The 26,603-nt window shown below is 40.4% G+C and overlaps 1 protein-coding gene across 20 annotated transcripts in view; it reads right to left on the bottom strand.

Annotated features, from left to right (window-relative positions):
- CLASP2 (cytoplasmic linker associated protein 2) overlaps positions 1–26,603 on the bottom strand; it is a 7,203,062-nt gene that overhangs the window by 1,698,035 nt on the left and 5,478,424 nt on the right. For all 20 annotated transcript variants that reach the window (XM_044064956.1, XM_044064947.1, XM_044064955.1 and 17 more), the window contains one exon: positions 1,099–1,177. In XM_044064956.1, coding sequence (XP_043920891.1) covers positions 1,099–1,177 — 79 coding nt within the window. The remainder of the gene's footprint in view (positions 1–1,098; positions 1,178–26,603) is intronic.

Below are 26,603 nucleotides of genomic sequence, written 5' to 3'. Positions count from 1 at the left end.
CACTGCATTATTTTACAAAACATAATGAACATAAAAATACAAAGGCAGTTGTTCATATACAGATTTATACACATTAATCTGGACAGAATTCAGACATTTCTACACAGGAATGCAGAACACCACCTTCTCTACCCTTAAGATGTTTAAGTTAAAATTTACATTTAAGCTACTTCATGTCTTTGAGATTTATCTTCACAGCTGATTCATGCAGATCCTGCCACAAATAGCATCCGGTGTTTAAAGTTAAAAAACAGCCAAAGAAACAAGAGAGAAATGTGTCAAAGTTATACAGTTACATCAAGCTCCAGTGTAGTTGAAATTCAAAGCCCACAATAAAACCCAGGTTCATGTTGGTGCTGGCAGGGTAGGATGGGCACATACCTCATGGGCAAAAGGTGGGGCAAAGCTGTCTGTGCATTGCTGTGTTTCATCACAGGAGGAGTAGTGATGCAAATATGTTATTTGGGCGGGGCAGGTGTTCGGCTCAGAGAGCTACAAGTTAGTTTTCATCATGAATGCATGGAACTGTGCAACCAATCTAGAAAAGCACTGCGGGTTTCAGCAGACACGTATCACTTGTCGTTCTGCTCAACGGTAGGTCATCAAAAAGAACCCTCATGACTGCCTATAATCCCTATCCATGGCACTCACCCAGACAGTTCTGAGATACCCCCAAGTGCACTGTAATGAACAAGCTCAAATCCAATAGCTATCCGTAAGAACAGATTCTTTCTACTCAGAATTCATTACTCTTTTAGTCCCCTTTCAAACAGATTTTCCCACACAGCTACTTAGCAGTGCTGGATGGTAAAATCTAGCAAAAGTGCAATTATAAGATTAGGAGATATAATAGTCAGCTCAGTTATTTCCTTGTTTTACCACAAACTTTATTCAAAAATGTATTAGACGTATGAAAGAACTTTTACATTTTTAACAAAATTAAATAAAATGACAAACACTAGCAAAATTAAACATTTAATTAGTGGGGAAAAACAGCCAACATACTTCTTAACAAATGGCATTAATGGTGACACAGCGCTGCCTACCCAAACAAGCTTCACTGTCTTAAACAGTGATTTCTTACACATAGAAACTCACCTTCAAATTAGGTGTCTGTGTCTGGTCAACAGTAAATCTCATTAAAAGGTTGAACTGGTCTGAATTAGGAAAAGACTCTCTGTAAGACAAAAAAAAAATTAAATTAGAAAAGTAAAAAAAAAAAAAAAGAAAAAAGAAAAAAAAGAAAAAATGCTTCTCCACTTCAATAACACTTTTAGTGAATCAAGTTCTAATAAATCCCAAAAGCTGAATATGAAAAAGATAGACAATAAAAACAGATTTCAAAGACAGCACAGCTATCTGCAAGCAAGCACACATAATAAGCAGTTAACATAAAGCAGAAAAAATGGAAAGAAATTTTTCCTACACTGGTCTAGAAGCAGCAAAACATTTTTACAGCTGTACTCCTAAAATCATCATGCTCTAGCTTCATGGATCAAATTAGAAACCGTACCCAATGCAGGGATGTGTATGAGTAAAATGTGAACACTGTAAGCCATTTCATACAAAAGTTTGATGAGAATGCTAGCACGCATTAAACTCAGATTATGAAGTAAAATAGTGTGCTGCAGAAAATCTACATTCTTCAGATTAATGTCCATTTCATTCTGTTCTTTCTTTAGCAGTAACTCATGTCTGGATGTCAAAGTTGTATGGTTTTCCCATGGCAGACGTGGCATGGTCATGAGGGTGAAGTCTGAATGACCAAAGACAGCAGATGGTAAATCTGCATTACAAATACCCAGACACAATGTACTGTTATTATACAACTGCATTACTTAAACTAATGTTTTAATCTTCTTACGAAAGTGGCACTGTATGTTGAAAAGTACAGCTGTGTAAGAACTTACCTTAACAGCAAATGTCCTACCGATCACTGTTTTAATACTCCAAACTATTGTATTATCCTACCAAATAACCTGAAAGTGCAGTCAGGGTATCAAAACCTTCCATAGAGCTGAATGTCCAATGTATGCTCTAAGCCCACAGCCTTAAGGGTAAATAAGTGGACGTATAAGTGTAAATGCACAGACTATCTGCAAGCCAGTAAGCCTGAAGAGACCTGAGAGACAAAATAAACTGGTTAGCTAAGACGGGACAGGGAGGAAGAGAGAGAGATCCCCCTCGGTTTATGGAGGGGAGAGGGGACAAGGAGGAAGAGAGAGATCCCCCTCGGTTCACGGAAAGGAGAGGGAAAGCCAAGGGAAAGAGGAGATAATATTATACTCTCCCACAATGGCTTTAATATATTTAATTATAGTCATTTGACCATAACACTAGATCATGTCTCACTTTTTTGAAAAGGGCTTTAAATTCATCCCACAGAGGCAACTTGACATCCTTTTTCTTTATGGGCACTTAAAACTATATACTAGAAAGCTTAATTTAGCAATATTTTTAATCAATCACATACAGAACAGCTTACTGTACAACATGAGTGTGCAGGTCTCAAAAGGAAAAGTTTGTTCAACCCTATTTTATAACCAGTTACACAGGCAATAGAGAAAGCTTTTGAAGATATCTGTAAATTGGCAGGCAGAAAGAAGAAATTTTATTAAACATAACTTTAATAAGAATGAAAGGTTTACTTTAGACTCTATAAGGAATGACAAATCGATCAGTCATGAAACCTGACTGGGGGTGGCATTGTCATCTTTAAAGCCATTGATTACTTGGTATTATGTTTAATATTTTGCAATTTGAAGGGACTACACCAGAGCATATCATAATGGAATACACATAGCATAAACGAAGACTGATTTACAATTAGAATACTTTCTTTTAGAAGGAAGAATCTTACCCAGTATACTGACTTTTTTAAAGAAGCCTAAACCTGCGATACATACTATTTTGGGGATCCTTAAAAGTATACAAAAATATTCAGCAGCCACCATTTAGAAAAAGAAGTCATGTACCCACCATAACGTTCTATGTGAGCTGTTTATCTCACGTTTATTCTCACTGATGGGTTCAGAGCCGATCCTCGGCTCCGACACGGCCGATAGCAAAGATCAAGGTTTGCCACTAGCGCAAGACCAAGCCCCTTATCCCATGATGCACTGCTGGAATTACCTCAGATCTTGTTTGCTGCGTGTATATATACCCCTGTAAGGGAAGCACTCCCCAAGAAGGAAGAAGAAGTATTGAACAACCAGGATGATACTAGCCTCTAGGTCAACTGTCGGCCAGGAGAGGGATGGAGGGAGGGACGTGAGAATAAAGGCGAGATAAACAACTCACATGGAACGTTATGGTGAGTACATAACTTCTTTATGTGAAGTTGTTAAATCTCGCCGTTTATTCTCACTGATGGGTAGCGTCCCTAGCACCCGCAATCCTGGGTGGCTCACGGGAGTACATTGTTCAGGACAGTGGAACCCAAAGAAGACCTGTCCCTGGAAGCCTTATCTACTTTGTAATGAGTGATAAAGGTATGAGGCTTAGACCAAGTGGCTGCAGCGCAAATGTTGTCAAGGGGCAATTTAGCTTGAAAAGCAGAAGACGTAGAAACGGCTCTGGTTGAATGAGCCTTTGCTTTGTGTAGCAAAGGTATGTTAGCATTAGCATGAACAAATGGGATACAATCAGATAACCATATTGAAAGGGTTGTTTTAGCCACTGGTCTACCTCTTCTGGCCTCTGAAAAGGATACAAGGAGTTGATCTGATTTTCTAATATCCTTAGTTCTATCAAGATAAAATCTGAGCTGTCTGTGTACGTCAAGTTTGTGCAGCATGTATTCCAATTTGTTGGAATGGTTGGGAAAAAAGACTGGCAACTCAATGACCTGATTGATATTGGACTCAGAACAGACTTTAGGCAAAAAGGAGGGGTTTGTTCTGAGAGATACTCTATCAGCGTGGAAAATCATGTAAGGAGGTCTGATAGATAATGCTTGAAGTTCTGACACTCTGTGGGCAGAAGTAATGGCCACTAGGAAAAATAGTTTTCCAGATAAAAATCTGAGATCACAAGATGATGCTGGTTCGAAAGGGGGTAGAATTATTTGACAGAGCATAAAATTCTAATTCCAGTGAGAATAAGGGATTTTGACAGGAGGTCTCATGTGAAAAACACCTTTGCGAAAAACCTTAGACAACTTATGGGCCATAATATTAAACCCACCGAATCCAAGGTGGAAATTTGATATGGCGGCTAACTGAACCTGAACTGTGGCAGCTTCTGCTCCTTCCTTAAAAATCATTGTCAAAAACTCTAAAATGGATGACAAAAGAGCTCGAAAAGGGTCATTTTTTGTATACTGGCCCAGATGGAAAACCTTTTCCACTTACTGTGATATAGTTTTCTGGTGGATGGCTTATGAGAAGACAATAGAATTTGTCTTGTGTCATATGAGAGTGAATGAAGCCTGGCTATTTGGGGAAGTGGATCAGCCAAGCAGTCAGCTTTAGAGACTGCAATGAAGGATGGAGGTCCCCTGACGGGCATGTCAGGAGGTCTGGAACTGGGTCCAGGATCCATGGATCCTCCAGCAGATGATGGTGAAGGAAAGGGAACCAAATCTGTTGCGGCCAATGGGGGGCTATGAGGATAACAGTCCTACCCAGCGATTTTGCTTTCTGTAAAAACCTTGGTATCAATGAAATTGGTGGGAATGCATATAGGAGACCCAGAGGCCAATCGTGTACGAGTGCGTCTCTCGGGGGATGTCCCGGAGGTGGTATCAGGGCAAAGTAGCTTCTGCATTTGGTACTGATGTGATTGACAGAGAGGTCTCAGCAAGGCTGGCCCCATTTGCGGAAAACCAAGTCCGCAACGTGTTGGTTGAGAGACCACTCGTAAGGCAACAGGATTGCCCTGCTCAGGTTGTCCGCTGTCATGTTGGATTTCCCTGGGATGTGCGTTGCTAACAGAAAATGCTGGGATGACACAGCCCATTGCCATACCCTGAGGGCTTCTCGACAAAGGGGATAAGACTTGGTTCCACCCTGTTTGTCTGTTTGTTCAAGTACCAGACCACTGACATGTTGTCTGTCTGAACTGCAATTGTCCCTAGAAGAAGAGAGTCCTGGAAGTACTGCAACGCCAGAAGTACTGCTCTCAACTCCAGAACATTGATATGCAGATGTGACTCTTGATCCGTCCATGTGCCTTGGGCAATCTTTCCCTGAAAATGCCCCCCACTCCCACCCTATCAGGGAAGCTTCCATGGTCACAGTGGCTACTGGGGGGGGGAGCACAAAGGGTCTTCCTATTGTGACATGAAGAGACGTCAACCACCACCGAAGGTCTCTCTTGCAAGATTTGTGATGAGAATCATATGGTTCATTGGTAATTTCTGGTAAGACCACTGAGCGAACAGGAGCCATTGAAGAATTCGCATATGCATCCTTGAGAGTGGAATGGCTAGAATTGCTGCCGTCATCAAACCTAGTACCTTCAAGACCTCTGCGGTTATAGCTCTGTTCTTTGACACCAATGAGATGACGTGTTGGCAAAGAAGTGGGACCCTTTAGACTGGAAGACATAGAGTGGTGGTTGAGGTATCTAATAACTCTGCTCCTACAAAGACAGTATGCTGCGATGGCAACAAGGCATACTTTTCGAAGTTGACTGTAATACCTAAGTGGTGGCAGAGTGTCAGAGTAGATTGTGTTGCCTGAATCAATTGATGCCTGGTGGTAGCGGTGAGGAGCCAATCGTCTAGATATGGAAACATCTGGAATCCTAGATGCCTCAGGTGAGCCGTGACCACTGCCATGCATTTGGTGAACACTCTGGGAGCTGTAGTGAGACCAAAGGGCAGGGCTCGAAACTCAGGTGATCTCTGGAGAGTCTGTCCATCTTTATGTGGTTGTACACGTCCTTGAGATCGATGAAGCACATCCAATTGCCTTTTCCTAGAAAGGGAAGAATGGACTGATGCATGACCATTCGGAACTTCTCTTTTTTTATAAATTGGTTGAGTCTGCTGAGGTCCAAGATAGGTCTCCAGTCCCCTGTTTTCTTTGGAACCATAAATCTTGAGTAAGTTCCGAATCCAACTTGGTCTGCTGGGACTGGCTGGATGACTCTCTTTTCTAGCAACTTGTGGACTACTATAGTTGCTTGTTCCGTGAGACTGGGTGGAACATCCGGGATTCTGTTTACAGGAGTGGGGGGGGGGGAGAACTGTATGAAATACCCTCTGGAAATGATGCTTTGTACCCAGGTATCGGACGTTATGCTTAGCCAGGCTTCTGGGTACAAAGATAAGTGACCCCCGACTGCCTCTAGAGCCGGACAACCGGGTCTCCTTTCAGGAGTGCTGGTAGGGCTGACCAGAGAACTGGCCTCTGTCACCCTGCTGTTGCGGACCCCCCCCCCCGCCGCACGGGCAGCGTCTTCCATTATAACCTCCTCCTCTGCCTCTAGAGGGGGTTTCTCCACGTGTGTCCTGAAAGGCTCCCTGTGCTTTTCGGAACCACATTTGTCGTCCGACAGGGCCGAGTAGGGGTAGAAAACAGACTCCAATGGCAGATAGAGTCTTGCCTTCCTGCTCAGACCTGGTTAGAGTTTCCTTTACCTTGGGCCCAAACAGGGATGAGCCATCAAATGTGGTGTTGATAAAGGAAGACTTGAAAGGCTCCACAAAGGAACAGAGACACATCCAGGCTTGTCTACGCAGAGCAATGCCTGAACTAGAGGCTCTACTCGAACCATCAGCTGCGTAAGATATGAGATGCATGGACGAGTTCACGATCGAGTTTAGGGTAACGAGCTGTGTGTTAACTTTGTTGGCAACTCCTGCAGCTACCGTACCCTGGAGAGTATCTCCTAGCTCTTTCAAGAGATCTCTTTGTAGTCTTGTAAAATGGGTTAAATAGTTCAGTGATCAAAGGGAAAAGATCTCTGAACTAAACATGCGTTTCCTATATCTATCCATGATCCTAGAATCTCAGTTAGGAGGATGGATAGATCAGGACGTCTCAGACTTTTCCTTTTTGGTGGCTGCAGCCACCACCATGGCATCAACAGGCACTCCCTTAGTCAAAAAGGCTTTGTCCACTGGGGCAGAGATGAACTTATTTGGCTTTCAAGGGGCAGGTTCCATGGCCTCCGGAGACTCCGCCACCTTAGAGAGATCTCATGAGCTCATCGTAAGGCGGAGACACCCAAGAAATGGAAGGTTGAGACCTGAAAGCTTTCAAGAGCACTGACTCATCTTCAGTAGGGCTTTTGGACTGCCAACCGCCCCTCTGATTAAGGATCTCTAATATCTCCGCAAAGGAGATATCCTTAGAGAGGGATCAAGGGGACCCTTCTGACTCATCCAAGTCAGTGTCAGATGTCAAAGACTCCTGTGGGGAGTCCAAGTGCCTCCTCTTGCACAGTCTCTTCCTGGGTACCTCCTCAGTGGGGGGAACTAGGGAGGTCTCAGAAGAGCAGGGGGCACCCTGTGGGGCTACTTGAGGCTCAGGGTCTCTACGCTTGGGTGGACCGGTAGAAGCAGGAGCGGACACAGGCACTTGAGGGGAGGAGGAAGCCAGACCTGATGCTGATGATGTCTTTGGAGACAGGACTCTCCACATGGCATCGAACGCACCATGGCTCCAACGAGAAGGGGTAGACGGATCCGAAGGGACCGTCCGATCCTCCCGCACAGAGGCCATGGGCTCTGAGCCCGAGGTAGGAGCCGACCTCATCCGAGCCGAAGCCCCGAGACGAAGAGTCGGCACCGACTAATCGGTACGACTATCCTCCCCGGACCCGACAGGAGAGTGTTGGCTCCTAGAGTCCCCGGTCAGTACTGGGGACATCCGAGTAGATGGAACCGATAACACCAGTGCAGGTCTCGGCTCCACAAGCTCAACCACTATCAAGTCAGGCTCCTTCGGCTCCGAAAGTCCAGTACGGCTTGGAGGAGGAGTAGTCAAGTCTGGGTTAATGGTCTTTGGCTCTGACGAAGGCGTCTGAGCAGACAACAATTTAGCAAGGCCTGGTGCCCGTAAAAGCTTCTGCACTAGCCGGTCCATATCCATATCTGAGAAGCTGACAGAAGACTTCGAGGAGTGCACCGAAGGTGCTGATTGGAGCAGAGGAGATGAGGGAATCTCAGAGACTGGCCCGAAAGCTGTGAGCTGGCTCCAAAAAGAAGGGACACTCAGTTCTGAGGACAGTGGAACCGATGACCCTACACCCTCCATTTTTTTTTGTCTTTTTGGATTTTTTTGAGTCACCTGAGGACTTGGAAGACTTTGAGGATCTACTAGCACCATCCTGGTCACCCAGCGCTTCGGAGAAAGGGTGCTGAAGTAAACCTCTATCCACTAATTTCCTCCTTCTCTCTAAAAGTATCCTGGAGGAGAAGGAGTGACAGATACTGCAAGAGACTTGGAGGTGTTTAGCCCCCAGACAATAAGCACATTGAACATGCCCCGTCAGTGACTACATTTTTTGAAGTCAGATTTTGGATGTGGCTTCTCTTTCTCATCAGTCATCTCTATTATCAAATTAAACAATTTTAAACAATTGAAACAACACACTTAAGAAATTATCTATCAAAGTACTCCTAAGAACATAATTAAATACAAGGCCAACTCTTAGGCCAACACTATAGAAAAACAGAAGCCAACACAGGGCACTTATCTAAAACTAAGGCTAAGTCTAAAACTAGAGAGATTTTATATATATATATATATATATATATATATATATATATATATATATATATATATATAAAATCTATCATCTTCAGTCTTCATTGACTTATCTAAAGCTTTTGACATGGTTAATCATAAACTTCTTCTGCACATACTAAAATCTCTCTCACTTGACCCTCCTTCCTTAACTTGGTTTACATCTTACCTAGAAAACCATCAGCAGGCAGTACTCTGGAAAAATTCACTATCTAATCTCCTTCCTATCTCTTTAGGTGTACCTCAAGGCTCTATCCTAGGCCCCCTTCTATTTTCTATCTTTATTAATGACCTGCAATCAGCTATCCCAAACACTACCCTGCATACAATATGCAGATGATTCTACTATAATCTGCACAGCTACCTCTCAAACTGAACTCCAGTCTCTTACCCAAAAAGCTTTTATCACTGTAGAACAATGGTTCTCACACTACTGCCTACTCCTTAACCCCAAGAAAACCAAACTGTTACTCTTCTCACCTACCCGTAAGTCCACCCCACTAAACTTCCCTCTCACTTCCACTGACGGTACTCTCATTTCTCCTGACTCAACCACAAAATTGTTAGGAATAATTATTGACAATAATCTCAACTTTGACTCTCACATCAACAACACAATAAAATTAGTTAATAAAAAAAATAGGATCCCTATACAGAATCAAACCCTTCCTTACTCCTGTAGCAAGGACCACCATAGCCAGATCTCACCTAATCTCTACTCTTCTCTATGCTTCCCCCATATACACTAATCTCTCCAAAAACAACCTCAAGAAACTAGCAACATCTTACTATAATATTGCTCGATTTGCTACAGGATCCCCTTTTAGAACTCATCACTGCCTGAATCGAAGACAACTAGGTTGGCTTGAACTTCCTAACCAGCTCGTACTTCAACAGCTCTTAATAGCTTACAAGATCCTATACCAACCAACTAAAACACCAATACTCTCTAACCTCATTTCACCATACAATAACCTGAAACATCTACGTTCTTCAAACAAACTGCTGATCAATACTACTAAACCCAATAACTCTGCAGATGACTGCCTCTTTTCCAACTCTGTTGGAAAAATATGGAACAAACTACCCTCTGATATCTCATCTTTGACCTCTCTCCCACTTTTTAAAAGACAACTGAAAATGTATCTCAATGGCTTTGCTCCTGCACTAACCCAGATTAACTTTCCTTCTTCCTCTCTCTTTTCTTCTTCCATAATTCTTTTTTTCTCTTCTCCCTGTTTCCTTGATAGCTTTCCCTTTTCATAACATCTATGTAGATATATGTTTTCACATATATACTGTATGACTATTGTAATACACAAAAAAAAAAAAAATTTTTTTTTATTACACTTTTTGGTTTTTGCTCCTATCATAATATCTGTAATAACTTGTATTATCTACTTCTGTTTATAAATTATAACCACTGGCAGTAGGAGAAACGTAGTGGGCTTGTCAGCTGACATGGAAAACACAAAGGGTGTCGGTACAGAAATTTCATGTTCTCAGGTACCTTGTAAAACCTGTCAGACCTTTTAGGAGCTGGTGGCTGGGAGTCTGGTGTACTGGAACTGGATGCAAATGCATCCAGGAAAACCTCCAAAACAAAGGGTACAGAAGCAAGAGCAGGTGTGCCCACTTTCAAGAGACTACAGTATACCCCTGTCAAATCTTTTCAGATTCCCATTCAAAATGCTTCATTATATTAACACGTTTCCCCAAATGAAGCTTCTTCAATAGGGGAGTCAGAGAAATGGTGACATCATCATCAGAGGCCACTTAGCCTGGTGAATGGATATGGGATGAATAGGCTAAAGAGTGCTCATCTGAGTATGATTCATCTTCATCTTCAGAGAAAGAGTCTAACTGTCTCTTATGTGAAGTAGAAGGAGAAAGTGTAGTAACAGCAGGCCCTGAAAACGATGAAGGCCTGAATGTCATTATGGCTAGAAATAAGCCTGTGAAAAATCTATCCATTCCTTTTTATTGGATGTGAAGGGGAGAGAAGCATTTTTAGTCTTTTTCTTTTTCAAGGTGTGATGTCTGCTTTGACTAAATGTGAATCTTGATAAGCGATACAGGAATTTCCTCTCTAAAGAGGATCAGTGTTATGCCTTTGGCTCTTTTAGAAATTATTAATGTGTGTTTCCTATGCTCACCATTATCGGCAGCTTCAGTCATGTCAGACATGTGAGCCTTAGAAGCCACATGGGCCTCAAGCAGGGTCACAGTAGCGGGAGTATGAGTAGTTGTCGGGCATACAGCAGGTTCCAAGACGTCCGCGGGTATGTCCAAGTTTTACTGGTCAATCTTCAGCTTTTTGTTTTGAATGGACGGGACTTCAGCAATAGAAGAATCTGCCATCTTTGCTTTGGTGAGTTGCTTTTACTGCTAAGCTTCCAAGTAGGAATTAAGAGACTAAGGTTGGTACCAATAACCACATATAGAACAGACCGATGGGTGTGAGATCTGCATTCAGATTGGTGACAAGACAGTCTGAAGATTTACACTCATACATCTGCTTATGTACCCTTACACCTGCAGGCTTAGGTCATAAATCGGATGTATGGCTCTATGGAAGTATTTGGCTTTGGCACTCTGGCTGGACATACAGGTATTTGACTAGACAACCCAACAGTTTTGAATACTGCAACAGTGATATAATGAAATACATCTTACTTTCTGCTGTGTTATTTTGTTGATTTCTGAGTCTCTGTGACAGTTCACATGTATGGTATCTATAAAAACAATGCTTGGATGGTGCATCAAATTCATGTGCAGAAGGTGCCACTCTTCCTGTTTTATTACATGCTGCTTGCCTGGGAAGTTAGACATTGGTTGTTGTGTTTAGTTGTCATGCAGTGCAAATGACACAAACAGTTGGCATCAGTGTCACAAACAGAGCAGCTGTAACTTAAAAATGAGTCATACTTGCACAGTATATTATATTAACAGATCCTTATTTCTTAACATTACCTCATTACCATTAATATGTAAAATAAAACAGAAGCAGCAGTACCATTACTATTTAAAAGTTACTGTCATGCTTTCACATTTAGACCTCAAGCAATTCATCAGCCTTTAATAAATTCCAAACTACTGTTACTTTTATTGACCACCAGGAAAAGATCTGCACTAACCAATTTACTCAGTTGTAAAACAGGGAAACCTGACATAATTTCATTCTTCAGAGTAAAAACAGCTGAAAAAGAAACTCAGTAAGCACTCCACTGACAAGGTGCAACACTTCTAGTTTTCTGCTAAGCAGAGCAAGTCAAACAATTCTGTAATAGGTCTTTCAGGTTTCCCTAAGATCCTCTGTCACAATCAGCACAATAAAAAACAAAAACAAAAAAAAAAAGCGTGTGTGTGCTTGTACATGTGTATGATACACTGCAATGCATGGTTCAAACTTTCTGAATAATCAATAAAATAGAATTTTGTGTGTATATGCATATATACATTTCTTGCTTATTTTTAAAAATTACAAAATGCTTAACAGCACTGAAAACAAAACACTAGTTTATAGCTGGATGGAATGTGAACCTCTGCAGAAATACAGACCTCATACCTGCTCTGCTTTTATTTTAGCCATATTTGCTTATTTAAATATGGGAAAATCAGATTATGAAAAAAATCAATGAAAAACTTGTGTATGAAGTACCCAGCTATTAATTTATGTTTTAAAGTTATTTGCTATGCTAGAAGAAAGGACAAAACATGACTCTGTTCAGAACTTTTTGCTCATTGACAAGGATTTATAGGTAAGAACAAAGAAATCAATCTGTACACCATTTTAAGGCAAGCTAAAACCCCCTAGTGAAAACTTCTCTTCAAACTCAGAGAGGGCAAGACAGGGTAGACCTGGGGCGAATTTGAGAGGGAGAATTATCTAGGTTTACCTTGAAGGTGGAAAGAATGCTTACTTGATGTGCAGTGTAAGTCTGCTCCAGAGGTGAGGCATACATTAGGATATGAATCACACCAACGTGTCTTACAAATTTGTTGATAAAAGTACATTTGTGTACACCTACCATAAATGTAGATGTTGAGCGTGCTCAATACTGCAGTAATAACTCCTTGAGATTTCTTGTTGTACAAGCCCTTGGCCAGCCTGAAAACATAAGAATTTAATGCCCTCATCTTGGCCAAGCAGATACTCTCACCTCTGAAGTCAGGATGTCAGGGTATAACGGTTGCTGCCTGCTGCCACACGTTCAGGTGTTCCTTGCCTTTCAGTACACTCGAGTATTAGGTGAGGAGCACTAAATGACCTTACTACAGCCAATAAGGAATGGTTAATGGGACCTGTAAGGGGAAGAACAGGGACCCTATCAAGGGAAAAAATGAAGGAAGGGATGCTTACCCCAACTTTCAGCTGAGACAGAAGGAAGGAAGGGAAAGACTACGACAACAGTGAAGACACTCGGACATTTACATTTATGGTGAGTACACACAACTGTACTTTGTTCACTGTATTTCATTGCTGTAGTAATAACTCCGGAGGGGGATTCCCAAAATCTCAAGAGATAGGTAGAAGATGGACAGAAGCTAGGAAGAAGGTGGCCCTGCAGAAATGCACAGGCAAAACCAGCTATGGCACTGGAAGAAGATGCCAGGCTGTAGTGTTTACTAAAGGTGTGGACTAAAGACTGTGTGGCTGTTTCCAGACTTTCACTGGTGGGTACTCCTCTGATGAAAGTAATAGCGCTGGCAGTGGGTCTTGATGAATAAGTTCTAATATGCAGTTGCACCTCCTTATTGTGTCTGTAAAGTGAAGCAGTTGGAGATCCATTTAGAAATGGTCTGCATGTTAACAGGTTTACCTAATTTTTAAGGCACAAAGGCCACAAAAAGTTGATCTTGCTTTTTGAAAATGTCAGCTCTATCCAAATAATGTCTAATCTGCCTATGAACATCCTGTTTTCCTAGAGTTTGGAAAGAAGTGATGAATGGTTTGATATAAAAAGAGTTCATTGACCAGACTGGGCATAAGGGTGGGGTAAGTCCTCAGGAAAACTGTCAGAATGAAATCTAAGGAAGGGCTCTTTGCATATTTCTGTCTGAATTTCTGAGATTCTACTAGCTGAAATGACAGCCACTAAAAATGCAGTTTTCCAAGTTAAGAAAATGATATCTGCTGAGGCTGCTGGTTTTGGGGGGGGGCATAGTGAGCTTCTCCAGAATAAAATTAAGGTCCCTGGAGGGAAAGAATTGCTTTCCTGACTGTCCTAACGTGGATGATGTCATTAAGGAAATGTTACATGACAGGTTGAGAAAACAGAGGAGGCTGCATGGCCACACAGGCAGAGTTGACCAAGGCATAATTTTTTTTTTTTTTTTTGCTTTCAAACATATTTACTTATAAATGGATTTACAAGTATTTCACAGTATGTTTAACATTATAAGTGCTTCCATTCTTTCTTTTTCTCAAAAAAAAAAAAAACTTTTCAAATACAGTTGAATAAATTCCATAGTATTTGTATATAACATCTTAAATAACTATGTACACTATTTACATCAGCCTGACACTATAACAGAGCTCAATATATACCATTACTTTATAGGTATAACAATCCAGTTATCAGAGTGCATCTGTTCAGTTATTGTAAAGTGTCAATCAATGAGAAGACTTTTTTTCCATGGATTGTTAATAAATGGCTTAGGATGAATCCTTAATTCTTTAATTTTAATTTCCAACAATGCTGTCGTCTTCAGTAAGCTGTAGAAGTCTTCCAAAGTCGGTATTGTGTTTGCATTCCATCTTCTTGTTATACACTTCCTTGAGATTGCAAGCATTGTCCACACTAGATACATATTTGACTCATTCAAATTAAGACCTTCGTACACATTTAATAATACTAGAGCTTTAGATAAGTTAAATGATTCATTAAATAAAGCTTGTAAGAAGTTTTTAATACCATTCCAAAATGGCTTAATTTTAACACAGTCGAAAAAAATCCGATTCCAATCTACATTGTGTATTTGCTCACACCTCCAACATATTCCCTTTGTGGAAGAATTAATTTTAGTAATTCTATCTGGAATTAAGAATGCTCTGTGCAAGCATTTCCAATTAAAAACTTTCCAGTATTGTGTAAAAGATGTTTTATTGATAATAAAATATTTGATTTAATTTCTTCAGTTAGCTGTAGTGAGAATCCTTTTGTTATATAATTCCAATATGAGGATTTGGGTGTTGTTTTATAATTTATCAATATCTTGTAAAATTTCAAAATACTATTTCCCATGTCATAATCATTATTTATGACTTCATATAGATATTTCATAAGTTTAGGTATTGCTTTAAATGAAGAATTACTAATTATTCTGCATAAATCTTGTGAATATCAGAATGCTTTGCATAGTTAGCCAATCTTGTTGTGGAATTTTGTATGTTGTTTCTATTGTTTGCATATCCAGAACTTTTAGTTCTTTGACACCTTAAAACCGACAAACAAATCCTTTCTGTTCCCAGGAATTATTTCTCTGTATATTTTATGTGGATAGCTCTGTGTAACTATGAATGGTGTCAAAAGATCAAACCAGATTTTTAAATCTATATTTGCATTAATAATTTTCCTAAATGAGTCAATGTAATAATTAAACATATGAGTTGTGATGGGCTTAGTTATGTTACATTACATACTAATACATATGTGCCATGGCAAATTGTTTTTATCTGTTATTTGAAAATTTTTTTTTGTAAATCAAATTCATTTATTGATATTACAGTTAGTAATTCTTTCCAATTTGCAGAATAATATGGACTTATCCAATCTGAGATTGTTTTAGATATTGATGCTTTTATATATTATCAGGAAAGTTTAATCCTCCATTTCCATGGTCTGAAATGATGTATTAAAGCTATTTTGATTCTTTTGGGAAACCATAACAATTTTATTAGGCATGAAATTATTTCTTTGAGTATATTCCTTTCTGGTAACAGTTGTATTGCCAAAGCTATATATACAATCGTGGGTAGTAAAACCATTTTTATTAACTGTAGTCTATCTTCAAATGTTAATATAATTTTGTTCCACTTTTCCACAGAGATTTTAATTGTACTGATACTTTTTTTTTAATTTAAAAATAAACATTTTGATTATGATTTATTGAAATGGAGTCCTGTAAAATGTGTCAATTAAAATATCTAATTTGCTATTACTCCTCCCATACACTGAGCCTTACTCTTTCACTAAGTATTACAACCGCCCCTCAATTTGCTATTACTCCTCCCATACACTCAGCCTTACTCTCTCACTAAGTAAAGTCTTCCAGCCCTCCCACCTCACCTCCTCTCCCTTAGTACATCATGGGCAAACTTACATTTAACCATAACCCCTCTCATAGCAATATGCCTACTTATTCCTTACTACTCAACTAGATATGAAAATCAAACTCTGTTGGAAATTCCCTTCCCTAAGGGATACACTACCAGCCATCCAAAGATATCATCTCAAGTTATCCCAACTTCTCTATACCCTGATAAAAAGCTAAGCTCCAAACCGGTGCATCTCACCCTCTACCACCCTAAGATATCGAACAATAAAGCCTATCCCAAACTGCTATGCAAACTTCAAAGATTCTTAGACCACCTGAAAAAATGTATCACCACATACGGCGATATCCACCCCAACCCAGGTCCTACCAAGATCCTAGACTCAAACACCTCCAAACTCACCTGCACCTCTACTGGCTCCCTGCTCATATTCCATCTCAACTTAAGAAGCTTAAATAATAAAATACACAACCTACACGCCTCTTAGCTACCCACTCCCTGACATTATGTGCTTATCGAAACATGGCTAAAACCCTCCACCAAGGACGAAGAGATAATCCCACCGGGTATAATATCCACAGGATAGACAGGAGAAATAAAAGGGGTGGGGGAATAGCTGTTATGTATAAGAATACAATGAATGTCATCATGAATTCAATACAACCTCCCAAAGTCTCTAATATTGAACTCATTGCTCTAAAAGTATGCCTAAACACCCAAAAATCCATTAATCTTATAGTAATTTATATCCCACCAGGGAAGAACACAGAAAACTTAGAACAAACGCTCAGCTGGCTAACCTCCAACTACCCTCAAGAAACCATCATACTCGGGGATTTCAATATTGACTGGTCTCACTGCACATAAATATTAACCCCCTTCCAATTAACTTACATGGTTTCTCCCAAAATATCTTATCTCCAACCAGAATCGGAAACGCGCAACAAAAAGAAAGCACCACTGACTGGATTCTAACCAATAAGGATCCACTCAATTCTAGCTCGGGAACCCTTCCCAACGACCTTAGCGACCACCTAATCACCTATATAATTAAACATAAAAGCTCATCAACTAACCCCCCTTCATATAGATTAGTAAGAAATAAGAAGAAATTTAATGTACCACTATTCCTTGCAGAACTCAAGTCCTGTAACTGGTCCATCCTCAAAACCCTACCCCTACAGGAGAGTGTTACTCACTTTAATGACACTTTCCTTAGTATACTTGACTGCCATGCCCCTATTCGGCAAATTAGATCCAAAGAACGTATAGCACCTTGGCTAACCAGAGAAACTAAAACTAAAATCAAACTCCGTGACCAGGCCTGGAACAAATGGAGAGCCACCAAAACTCCCCTAGATCGCATTAAATTCCAACAGCTCAGAAACTCTACTAAAACAGCTATTACTCTAGACAAAAAACAGTATTTCTGCCACCTCCAGGACAAACACCAGAATAACCCAAAGAAGTTCTGGGCAGGATTCAATAACCTCCTTCATCCTGGTAAATCTACCACCCCCACCCCTGAAAAACTTATAGGGAAAGATCCTGTAGAAATTGCCAACGCCTTCAACTCCTTTTTTACGGAGACCATACAGTCTCTAGCCACCCAGCTAACTACTACTTCCTCATCACCCAATCATGCCAATGACACAGCCTCACTTTCCTTTAAATTAGAACCAGTACCTACCCATTACAAGTGCTCCCTTTTAAAAAAACTAAGACCAATCACCCTAGCGGCGGATCACCTCCCAGCAGAATACTTACAGATAGCGTCAGACGCTATCGCCTATCCCATATCAATCTTGATTAACAGAACCATAAATGAAGCCACCATCCCATCTATTTGGAAAATCTCATACATCATCCCTCTCCACAAAGGAGGCACCTCCACGGAAACATCCAACTACAGGCCGATAGCAATCCTGTCTCCATTAGCTAAAATCATGGAGCGGTGTGTACACAAGCAGCTCCTAAAATACCTAACCCTTAACAGTCTGTTGTCTAATTCCCAACACGGATTTCGTCCCTATCACAGTACTACCACGGCCCTCCTCTCCTTCATTGACTCAATCAACAACAACCGTAACAATAAACTCATATCCTCTGCTCTCTTTCTGGACCTATCAAAAGCCTTCGACATGGTCAACCACCAGCTTCTGCTCCAAACCCTGGATGGCTTGCATCTCGACAACCCAGCCCTAAGCTGGTTCAATGCTTACCTCACTGGTAGGCAACAAGCTGTCCAATGGCAAAATAGACTATCTGGCCTGCTCCCCAACACCATTGGTGTCCCTCAGGGCTCCATACTTGGTCCCCTTCTCTTCTCAGTCTTCATTAACAATCTTCACTTAGTCATACCTAAAGCCACCTGCATTCAGTATGCAGATGACTCTACCCTGATCTGCTCTGATATCTCTCTCCCACAACTCCAAGTAAAAACCCAGCACTGTTTTGCTAAAGTCGAAAAATGGTTCTCGGAATTGAAACTACTACTCAATCCAGCAAAAACCAAGTTGCTGCTCTTCTTCCCCTCAGCAACCACTCCCCTAGGAAATGAACCTCTAACTCCTAACAATATCCCATTCCATGTAAAATCCACCAATGGGACCATCATAGAGCCGGTCTCCAACACCAAACTATTAGGAGTAACTATCGACCACAAGCTGAAATTTGACATACACATAAGCAATTCCATTAAGACAGTGAACAAAAAACTCGGTTCAATGTATCGTATTAAGAATTTTCTGACCCCTCATGCTAAACTAACCATTGCCCGCACTCATCTCCTCTCTACCCTCCTGTACGCCTCCCCTATCCTATCTTTCCTTAATAAGCGTGAACTTAACATGCTCTCCGTTGCCTACAATCACACAGCCCGATTTATAACAGGAACACCTTACCGTACCCACCACTGCCTTAACCTAAAGAAACTTGGCTGGTTGGAACTGCCCAATCTTCTCAAATTCACCCAACTCACGGAAGCATTCAAAATAATTAACCAACCTGACAGAGCCCCTGCCCTGAGCAAAATACTAACCCCCTACTCTAACCTTAACTGCCTCCGATCAGCAAATAGTATTCAAATACAAACCATTAAATCCAAGAATTCGGGGGGTGATGCCCTCTATGCCAACTCCATAGGGAAACCCTGGAATTCCTTTCCAAACCACCTAAGACTTGTAACCTCACTTAACCAATTCAAAAACAATCTCAAAGAATTCCTAAAATCACATTGGTTATGTCCTTGTCCGAAACCAGGCTAAACCCAACCAAACAACCACCACCCTAGTCTCTTCACCTTCTTGTAGACCATGTTCTTCAACACCAAGGCTTCTATATTTCAATCAACCTCCTTCTCCTACGAATGTTTACTTAGTTACATGTATTGACTACTGTCCTTGTTTATACTTATGTTAATACTATTTTTCTCTGTATGTTAATGTACTGTTGTCTTCTCATTATGTTGGAGCTTTTCTCCCCGGGCCTCTACTAAAAAATGACATGTATCCAGCTAGACCAGCCCGGTCAACAAATGTAAAATAAATAAATAAATTCTAATGTCTCTTTTGTATTGGATAATGTTAATATGTCATCAGCAAAGAGCATTACTTTAGAATTGTATTGATAATAAACGTCTACTCCTTTGTTTTTTGTATTGTTACGTATTGAATCTGCCAATATTTCAATAGACAAAGCAAACAGAATCGGTGACATGGGACATCCTTGTTTAATACCTTTTGTTATATGTATAGATTCAGAGGTGAAAGGACCTAGCTTAACATACGCTAAATTATTTGTATATATATTCTTTAGTAGATGAACAAAGGAAGGAGGAAATTCAAATGACACCAGAATTTTGAATAAATAGTCCCAATTTAGGGAATCAAGGGCTTTCTCTATATTTAAGCCAATTATGAGTATTTCTTTATTTTCTTTATTAACATAATCTAGAAGAGAAATCCTTTTAATATTGTCATGTGTGTGCCTATGATATATAAATTCAGTTTGATCATTATTTATTGTTTTGAATAGTGGTATTTTCATTCTGTCAGTTAATATTGTCAGAAATATCTTATAGTCATTATTTAATAATAGTATAGGGCTATATGAGATAGAGAGGTTTGGGGATTTGTTTTCCTTTAGGTTTGTGTGATTAAGGAATATCTCCAAGAAGGTGGCATTAAAGCTTGTGACTGAATTTCTAGTAGAGTTTTATGGAAGAGGGATAGTATCTTTGAAGGAAAAAGTGTATATATTTCCATAATTATGACATCTATACCTGGAGCTTTATTATTTTTACCCTCTTTTATTGTATCTGTAATTTCTTTGAGAGATATGGGTGCTTGCAGATCTAGTTTTAATTTTTCTGGTATATTTCTATATTAGAATATTTTTCATCTAGATTTAATTGACTGATATGTATATTTTCTTTTTGGAACTGTTCCATATAGTGATTTCTATAGGCATCAAGAATGTCACCTATATCAGAGACATTTTTCCCTTTCTTTTCATGGAAGATGCTTTTAATGTTATTAGCTTTTGATTGTATTCTGCTTCTTGGGGATAAATTATGCAGATATTTGGGAGAAGTGGCCACAGTATTCATTTTTATTTTTTCTAAAGCTAAACTAGTTTTGTGTGTTAGAATTTCATTGTATTTATTGTTTAGTGCTTCTACTTTCTTTTTCATCTCCAAATGATTCTGATTTATTTTTTGCCTTTACGGACAAAAAATTGGATTGTAGATCTAATAATTCAGAATCCCACTCTCTGATTTTTTTTTTTAATACCAAGTTAGGGTTTTACCATATATGCAAGCTTTTAATGAGTCCCATATGATTATTTTATCTCTGTGATATAATTAATATCTAAGGAGGACTGTAATTCAGATAACAACCAGGCTTTGAACTCTTTAATTTTAATTGTATATGCTGGAATTCTGGAGCTAAAGATTAATGGTTTGTACCCATTTTGAAGTTTTAGTATCAATGAATTGTGGTCTATAAAGGGGCAGGGGTGATTGAGAAATTAATGATTTTAGAGTGTAAGTCATGGGCAGCAAATATTTTATCTATTCTAGTTTGGGTACCAAATCTGTGATCTTGATGGGAAAACAACAAAGATTTATCTTCTTTAAACTTGAAAGTATCCACAAGATGAAATGATTCTACCCACTTGTTTAAAGCTTTTGATACAGCAGATGTACGCAGTGATGTTTTATTTGTAGTTTCAGAAATATCAAATATACAGTTAAAATCTCCTCCTAATATTAAGTTGCCTTTATAATTATAGGAAATGAAATCCAAGTGTTTTTTAACAGTTCCAATGCCTGGGAACCAGTATAGATTGAATAGGGTCTAGGGTCCATAGTCTGTTATTATATTTAATTATTACTAATGCCATAAGGCCTCTTTATCTTCATACTTATAAATGATTTCTGGGTTAATCACATTTGTTTTCCATAAAACTGTTACCCCTTTTGTATTTGTCTTATAAGTGGACTACGCCAATACCATATATTCTTTAGGATTCCATTTGTAATTGTCATTTGTTTTGAAATGAGTTGCTTGAAGGAAGACAATTTTTGCTTTGTTCAGTTTTAAATATTTCAGTATATTTGATCTCTTGCTAGGATTGTTTAAGCCATTGGTATTTAAAGATAAAGTTAAGTCCATCTTAGGTTATTTAGACTATGTATTTTTTGTTTTATTGTGATTATTACACATTTTCCTCTGATAACTATAAAGTATATGTTTGAGCTTTTAAAGGAAATTATCAGTTTTATACTTTCAGTGTTTACCAATAAAGTAATGCTTTGGTCAGGCATACTAAAAATGTTTTTGTGAAATAAATTTAAATTAATAAATGTTAACAAAACTAAGATACGCACTAGCTATGGAATGAAAATCATTCCTAATCTGATGGATAAAACTAAGTCCATCAGATTATCACATATACCTTGACAATCCAGAACATCTGAGCTCTATAAACTGAATTATCATATGAAGAATATTTGTAATAGGAATAAGCAATATTTATATTTTTTTGAACAGATATAGTACTATTGTAGATTAGACAGAATTCTAATACAATATAAATGTCTACTTATTGCATAAACAATTAATATTTGCATGAAAGATAGATGACAAGCAATTCAATCATAGTAAAGTAGGATGTATCACATATAAACCCTCAGTAAAAGATTATAGCACAGTTATTTAACATATTCACCCTTATTGATGAAGTTTTTCAAAACTTATTACTTAATATAAATAGATGGGTAATATTTAAGCCTAATGTTTATAATACAATGTATTTTACTGGATATATCAGAAGTTATATTTCATTGTTTGCCAGCATTTAAGTAATCACTTAATTAAAGCATCACGTTTGTTTTATGTAAACATTGATGAAAGTTAGTGCATTTTAATTATCAGTGCATCCTTCTTCCCCCCATTTCCTACACATAGGGATTTTCATATCTGTCATTTCTTATTACAAAATGAATGACATTATAGGATTAAAAACAACAAATTCACTTATTGTGATGAATGATTACAAGTTCCCTTTCCATATTCATAAATTGCCATTTTATGGAATATACTGAAAGTTTTCAGATTTAAATGCCAACATTCTATTTTGTATAATCAGCAAAGGTTAAACTGAGTGATTCTCAATTTAATACTATTTGTTCAGAATGTGATTGTTACATTCTGCGACATTCCTAGCTCAGGATTCTACTGTTTCCCTTGAACAACTTTATCAGTTTGATGTCATGTATAAAACAAGAAGTTATGTACTCACCATAACATTCGATGTATGTAGTCCATTTCGCCTCACATTCTTACCCGTGGGTTCGCAGCCGAACCTCAGCTCTGACTCGGCCATACTCTAGCTCGAAGTCTTAAATTGGCTCGTGGCTAAGAGGTATCCCATGCTGCAATGCGCCTATCCCCAGATCTTATTTGCTGCAAGCTCACATACACACACACACCAACATGCTGAGAAGAACCAACTCAACACATCAAAAAGGAGTGCTGAAAACAGTAACTCAACCTCTAGATCCTCCAAGAGGGGGTAGGTGGGTGGGTTAGTAAGAATGTGAGGTGAGATGGACTACATACATCGAATGTTATGGTGAGTACATAACTTCTTGATGTTATGTAGTCCAATCTCACCTACATTCTTACCCGTGGGACAGCGTCCCTAGCACCTAAACCTTGGGTGGCTCACTGGAAAATACTCCTGAGCACTGTGGAACCAAAGGAAGATCTGCCTCTAGATATCAGATCCAATTTGTAGTGACTAATAAAGGTGCGAGGAGATGCCCAAGTGGCTGGAGCACAAATATCATTCACAGACATCCTAGCCTGAAAGGTAGTAGAGGTAGACACCGATCGTGTAGAATGAGCCTTCACTTTAAAGGGTAATTCCTTGCCATTTGAAGTACAAATGAAGGAAATGCAACTAAAAATCCATCTGGACAGAGTTACTTTAGAAACTGTAGCCCCGAGTCTATTGTCTGAAAACGAGACAAAGAGTTGATCAGACTTCCTAATATCTTTTGTTCTATGTAAACAGAAACTCAATTGTCTGTGGACATCTAGCTGTTGAAACTTAAATTCTGCCCTGTTAGAGAATTCAGGGAAAAATACAGGCAGCTCAATGGACTGGTTGAGGTTGACCACCGAAGCAACCTTAGGCATAAAGGAAGGATTAGGTCTTAGCGAAACCCTATCCTTGTGAAATACCAAGTAAGGGGGCCGAACTGATAAAGCTTGGAGTTCAGAGACACGCCTAGCTGAAGTGATGGCTATCAAAAAGATTGTCTTCCAAGACAAAAATTTAATGTCACAGGTTGCCGCGGGCTCAAAAGGAGGCGAGGTAAGCCGCTGTAACACAAAATTACAGTCCCATGGCATTACAGGATCAAAGATCGGAGGTCAAAGTCCCTTTCAGAAAAGCCCTATAAAGTCTGTGCGCCATTAGATTGGGTGCATTAGCAACATGAAAAGTAGAAATGGCTGCCAACTGCACTTTGACAGTTGCCGCAGCTGACCCCTAGCTGAACAGTTGAGAAAGAAATTCTAAAACTGATGAAATGGGAGCTGTTTAGGGATCAATCTGCCTTTCATGAGCCCAAATGGAGAATCTCTTCCACTTACTGGAATAAATCTTCCTAGTAGAAGACGTGTGGGAAGAAGACAGAATATGAACCACCTCCGGGGAAAAATCATGAAGCCTGACTAGGGACGGAAATGGAGCAGCCATGCTGTCAACCTGAGGGTCTGAATGGAGGTGTGGAACTGCCCTGACATACGAGTCAGCAGATCTGGCTCTGGGTCCAGAACCCACGGATCGTCCATTAGATAAGGGTCGAGAAAAAGAAACCAAAACTGAAGAGGCCAGTGTGGTGCAATCAGTATCATTTTGCTTCCCAAGGATTGTGCTTTCTGAATAACCTTCATTATCACTGAGATTGGAGGGAAGGCACAGAGAGAAACGGAGGGCCAATCATGAACTAGAGCGTACCTGGGTGCCTCCCCCTTCAGGGGGATAAGGGTGAAGTAGATGCTGCATTTGACAATGAGGGGACTGGCAAACAGATCGCAGCATGGCTGACCCCTATCTGCGGAAAATCCACTCCACCACTTGTTCGCTCACGGACCACTCGTGAGGCATCAGAACAGCACTGCTCAGCCTCTCGGCAATCACGCTGGACTTCTCCGGTATGTGCATTGCCACTAGAAAGCGTTGGGAAGATACTGCCCACTGCCACACTCAAAGTGCCTCTCTGCAAAGGGGATACAACCTGGTTCCTCCCTGTTTGTTCAGATACCAAACCACTGACTCATTGTCTGAGTGGATTGCAATTGTCCCATGAGGAAGAAAGCCCTGAAGTGCTTGCAACGCTAATAGCACCGCTCTCACCTCTAAGACACTAATATGCAAATGGATCTCGTGTTCTTGCCATGTGCCTTGGACTGTCCTGCTGAGATAATGCCCCCCCAACCCGATCTGGGAGGCATCCGTGGTCACCGTGGCAACCAGAGAAGGAAGGAAGAAAGGCATACTTGCGTTGAGATTGCTGGTCTGAAGCCACCAGCGCAGATCCTGCTTGCACCTGTCTGTAATCAGAATAAGATGGGAGTGCAGGAGATGCTGTAGAGACCATTGGGCAAAAAGTAGCCAGTGAAGAAGCCTCATGTGTAGTCTTGCAAAAGGAACTAGCATAATTGTGGCAGCCATGGTCCCCAATAACCTTGAGGACCACTTTTGCATTGACCTTCTTCAGTGTTAGCAAAGCGCAGACCTGCTCCTTTAAAACCTGAATTCTCTCTTCTGGTAGGAAGGCCCTCATGAGCACCGTGTCTAATTCGGCGCCAATAAAGGTGATACGCTGCGAGGGCAACAAGGCAGACTTTTCCCAATTCAGAGTAATTCCCAGACTTTGGCACAGCGCAATAGTGGCATCCCTGGTCTGTAGCAGTAGATGCCTGGTGGTGGCAGACAGGAGCGAGTCGTCCAGGTACGGAAACACTTGGAATTCCTCACGTCTCAAGTGAGCCATTACCACTGCCAACTGCCATACATTTGGTGACCACACTCGGGGCTGTGGTGAGACCAAAAGGCAGGGTGAGAAACTGAAAATGACTGGCTCCCAGCCGGAAGCGTACGTCACTTCTGGATGCCCTGTCCATTTTGATATGGTAGTAAGCATCCTTGAGGTCGATGGAGCACATCCACACATCTTTCCCTAATATGGGGAGAAGTGACTGTAACGTGACCATGCGGAACTTGGACTTCTCTACATGAAGGTTCAAACAGCTAAGATCCAAGATGGGTCTCAGGTCCCCTGTTCTTTTCGGCACCAAAATGAATCTGGAGTAAGTCCCTAATCCTACTTGGTCTGAGGGGACAGGCTGGATGGCTCCCTTTGACAGCAACTTTTGTACTTCTAAAGTTGCGGAATCCCTTTGACTGGTTGGAACGTCAGGGATTCTTTTGTTTGGAGGGGGATAAGAAAGAAGGGGAATATGATAACCTCTGGAAATTATCTCTAATACCCACTCGTCTTGGGTGATGTCTCACCAGGCTTCTGGGTATAGAGAAATGCGACCCCCGACTGGCTCCAGAGACTACAGTCGGGCCACTCTTCAGGAGCGCTGGTAGGGAGAACCACAAAAGGAATCACGGTCCCCCTGGTTATGCAGACCTCCTCTGCCTCTAGGGCAGCGTCTACCAGAATTTCCACTCCCTCCTCTACCTCTGGAGAGGGAATCACTCTGTGTGTCGTGAAGAAACCTCTGCGACTTTCTGAACCACATTTTTCCACCATTCTGGCCCTTGGGGTAAGGTCTAGAAGGCATGGAAAAATGGACTCCCATGGCAGACAGGGTTTTTCCTTCCTGCTCGCAGCTAGTGAGAGTGTCCTTCACATTGGTTCCAAATAAGGATGAACTGTCAAAGGGGGTGTTGGTGAAGGTAGACTTGAAAGCCTCTGCGAAGTTGCACAGGCGCATCCAGGAGTGTCTCCTAAGAGAAACTCCGGATCCCGCAGCCCTGCTCGCTCCGTCGGCTTCGTAAGAGATCAGCCTCATGGAGGAGTTGGTAATAGAATT

This window comes from Protopterus annectens, chromosome 3.part0, assembly GCF_019279795.1.
Source record: "Protopterus annectens isolate FY-2018-M chromosome 3.part0, PAN1.0, whole genome shotgun sequence".
Taxonomy (NCBI): Eukaryota; Metazoa; Chordata; order Ceratodontiformes; family Protopteridae; genus Protopterus; species Protopterus annectens.
The sequence above is the reverse complement of the archived record's forward strand: the minus strand, read 5'-3'. Positions and strand labels throughout refer to the sequence as shown.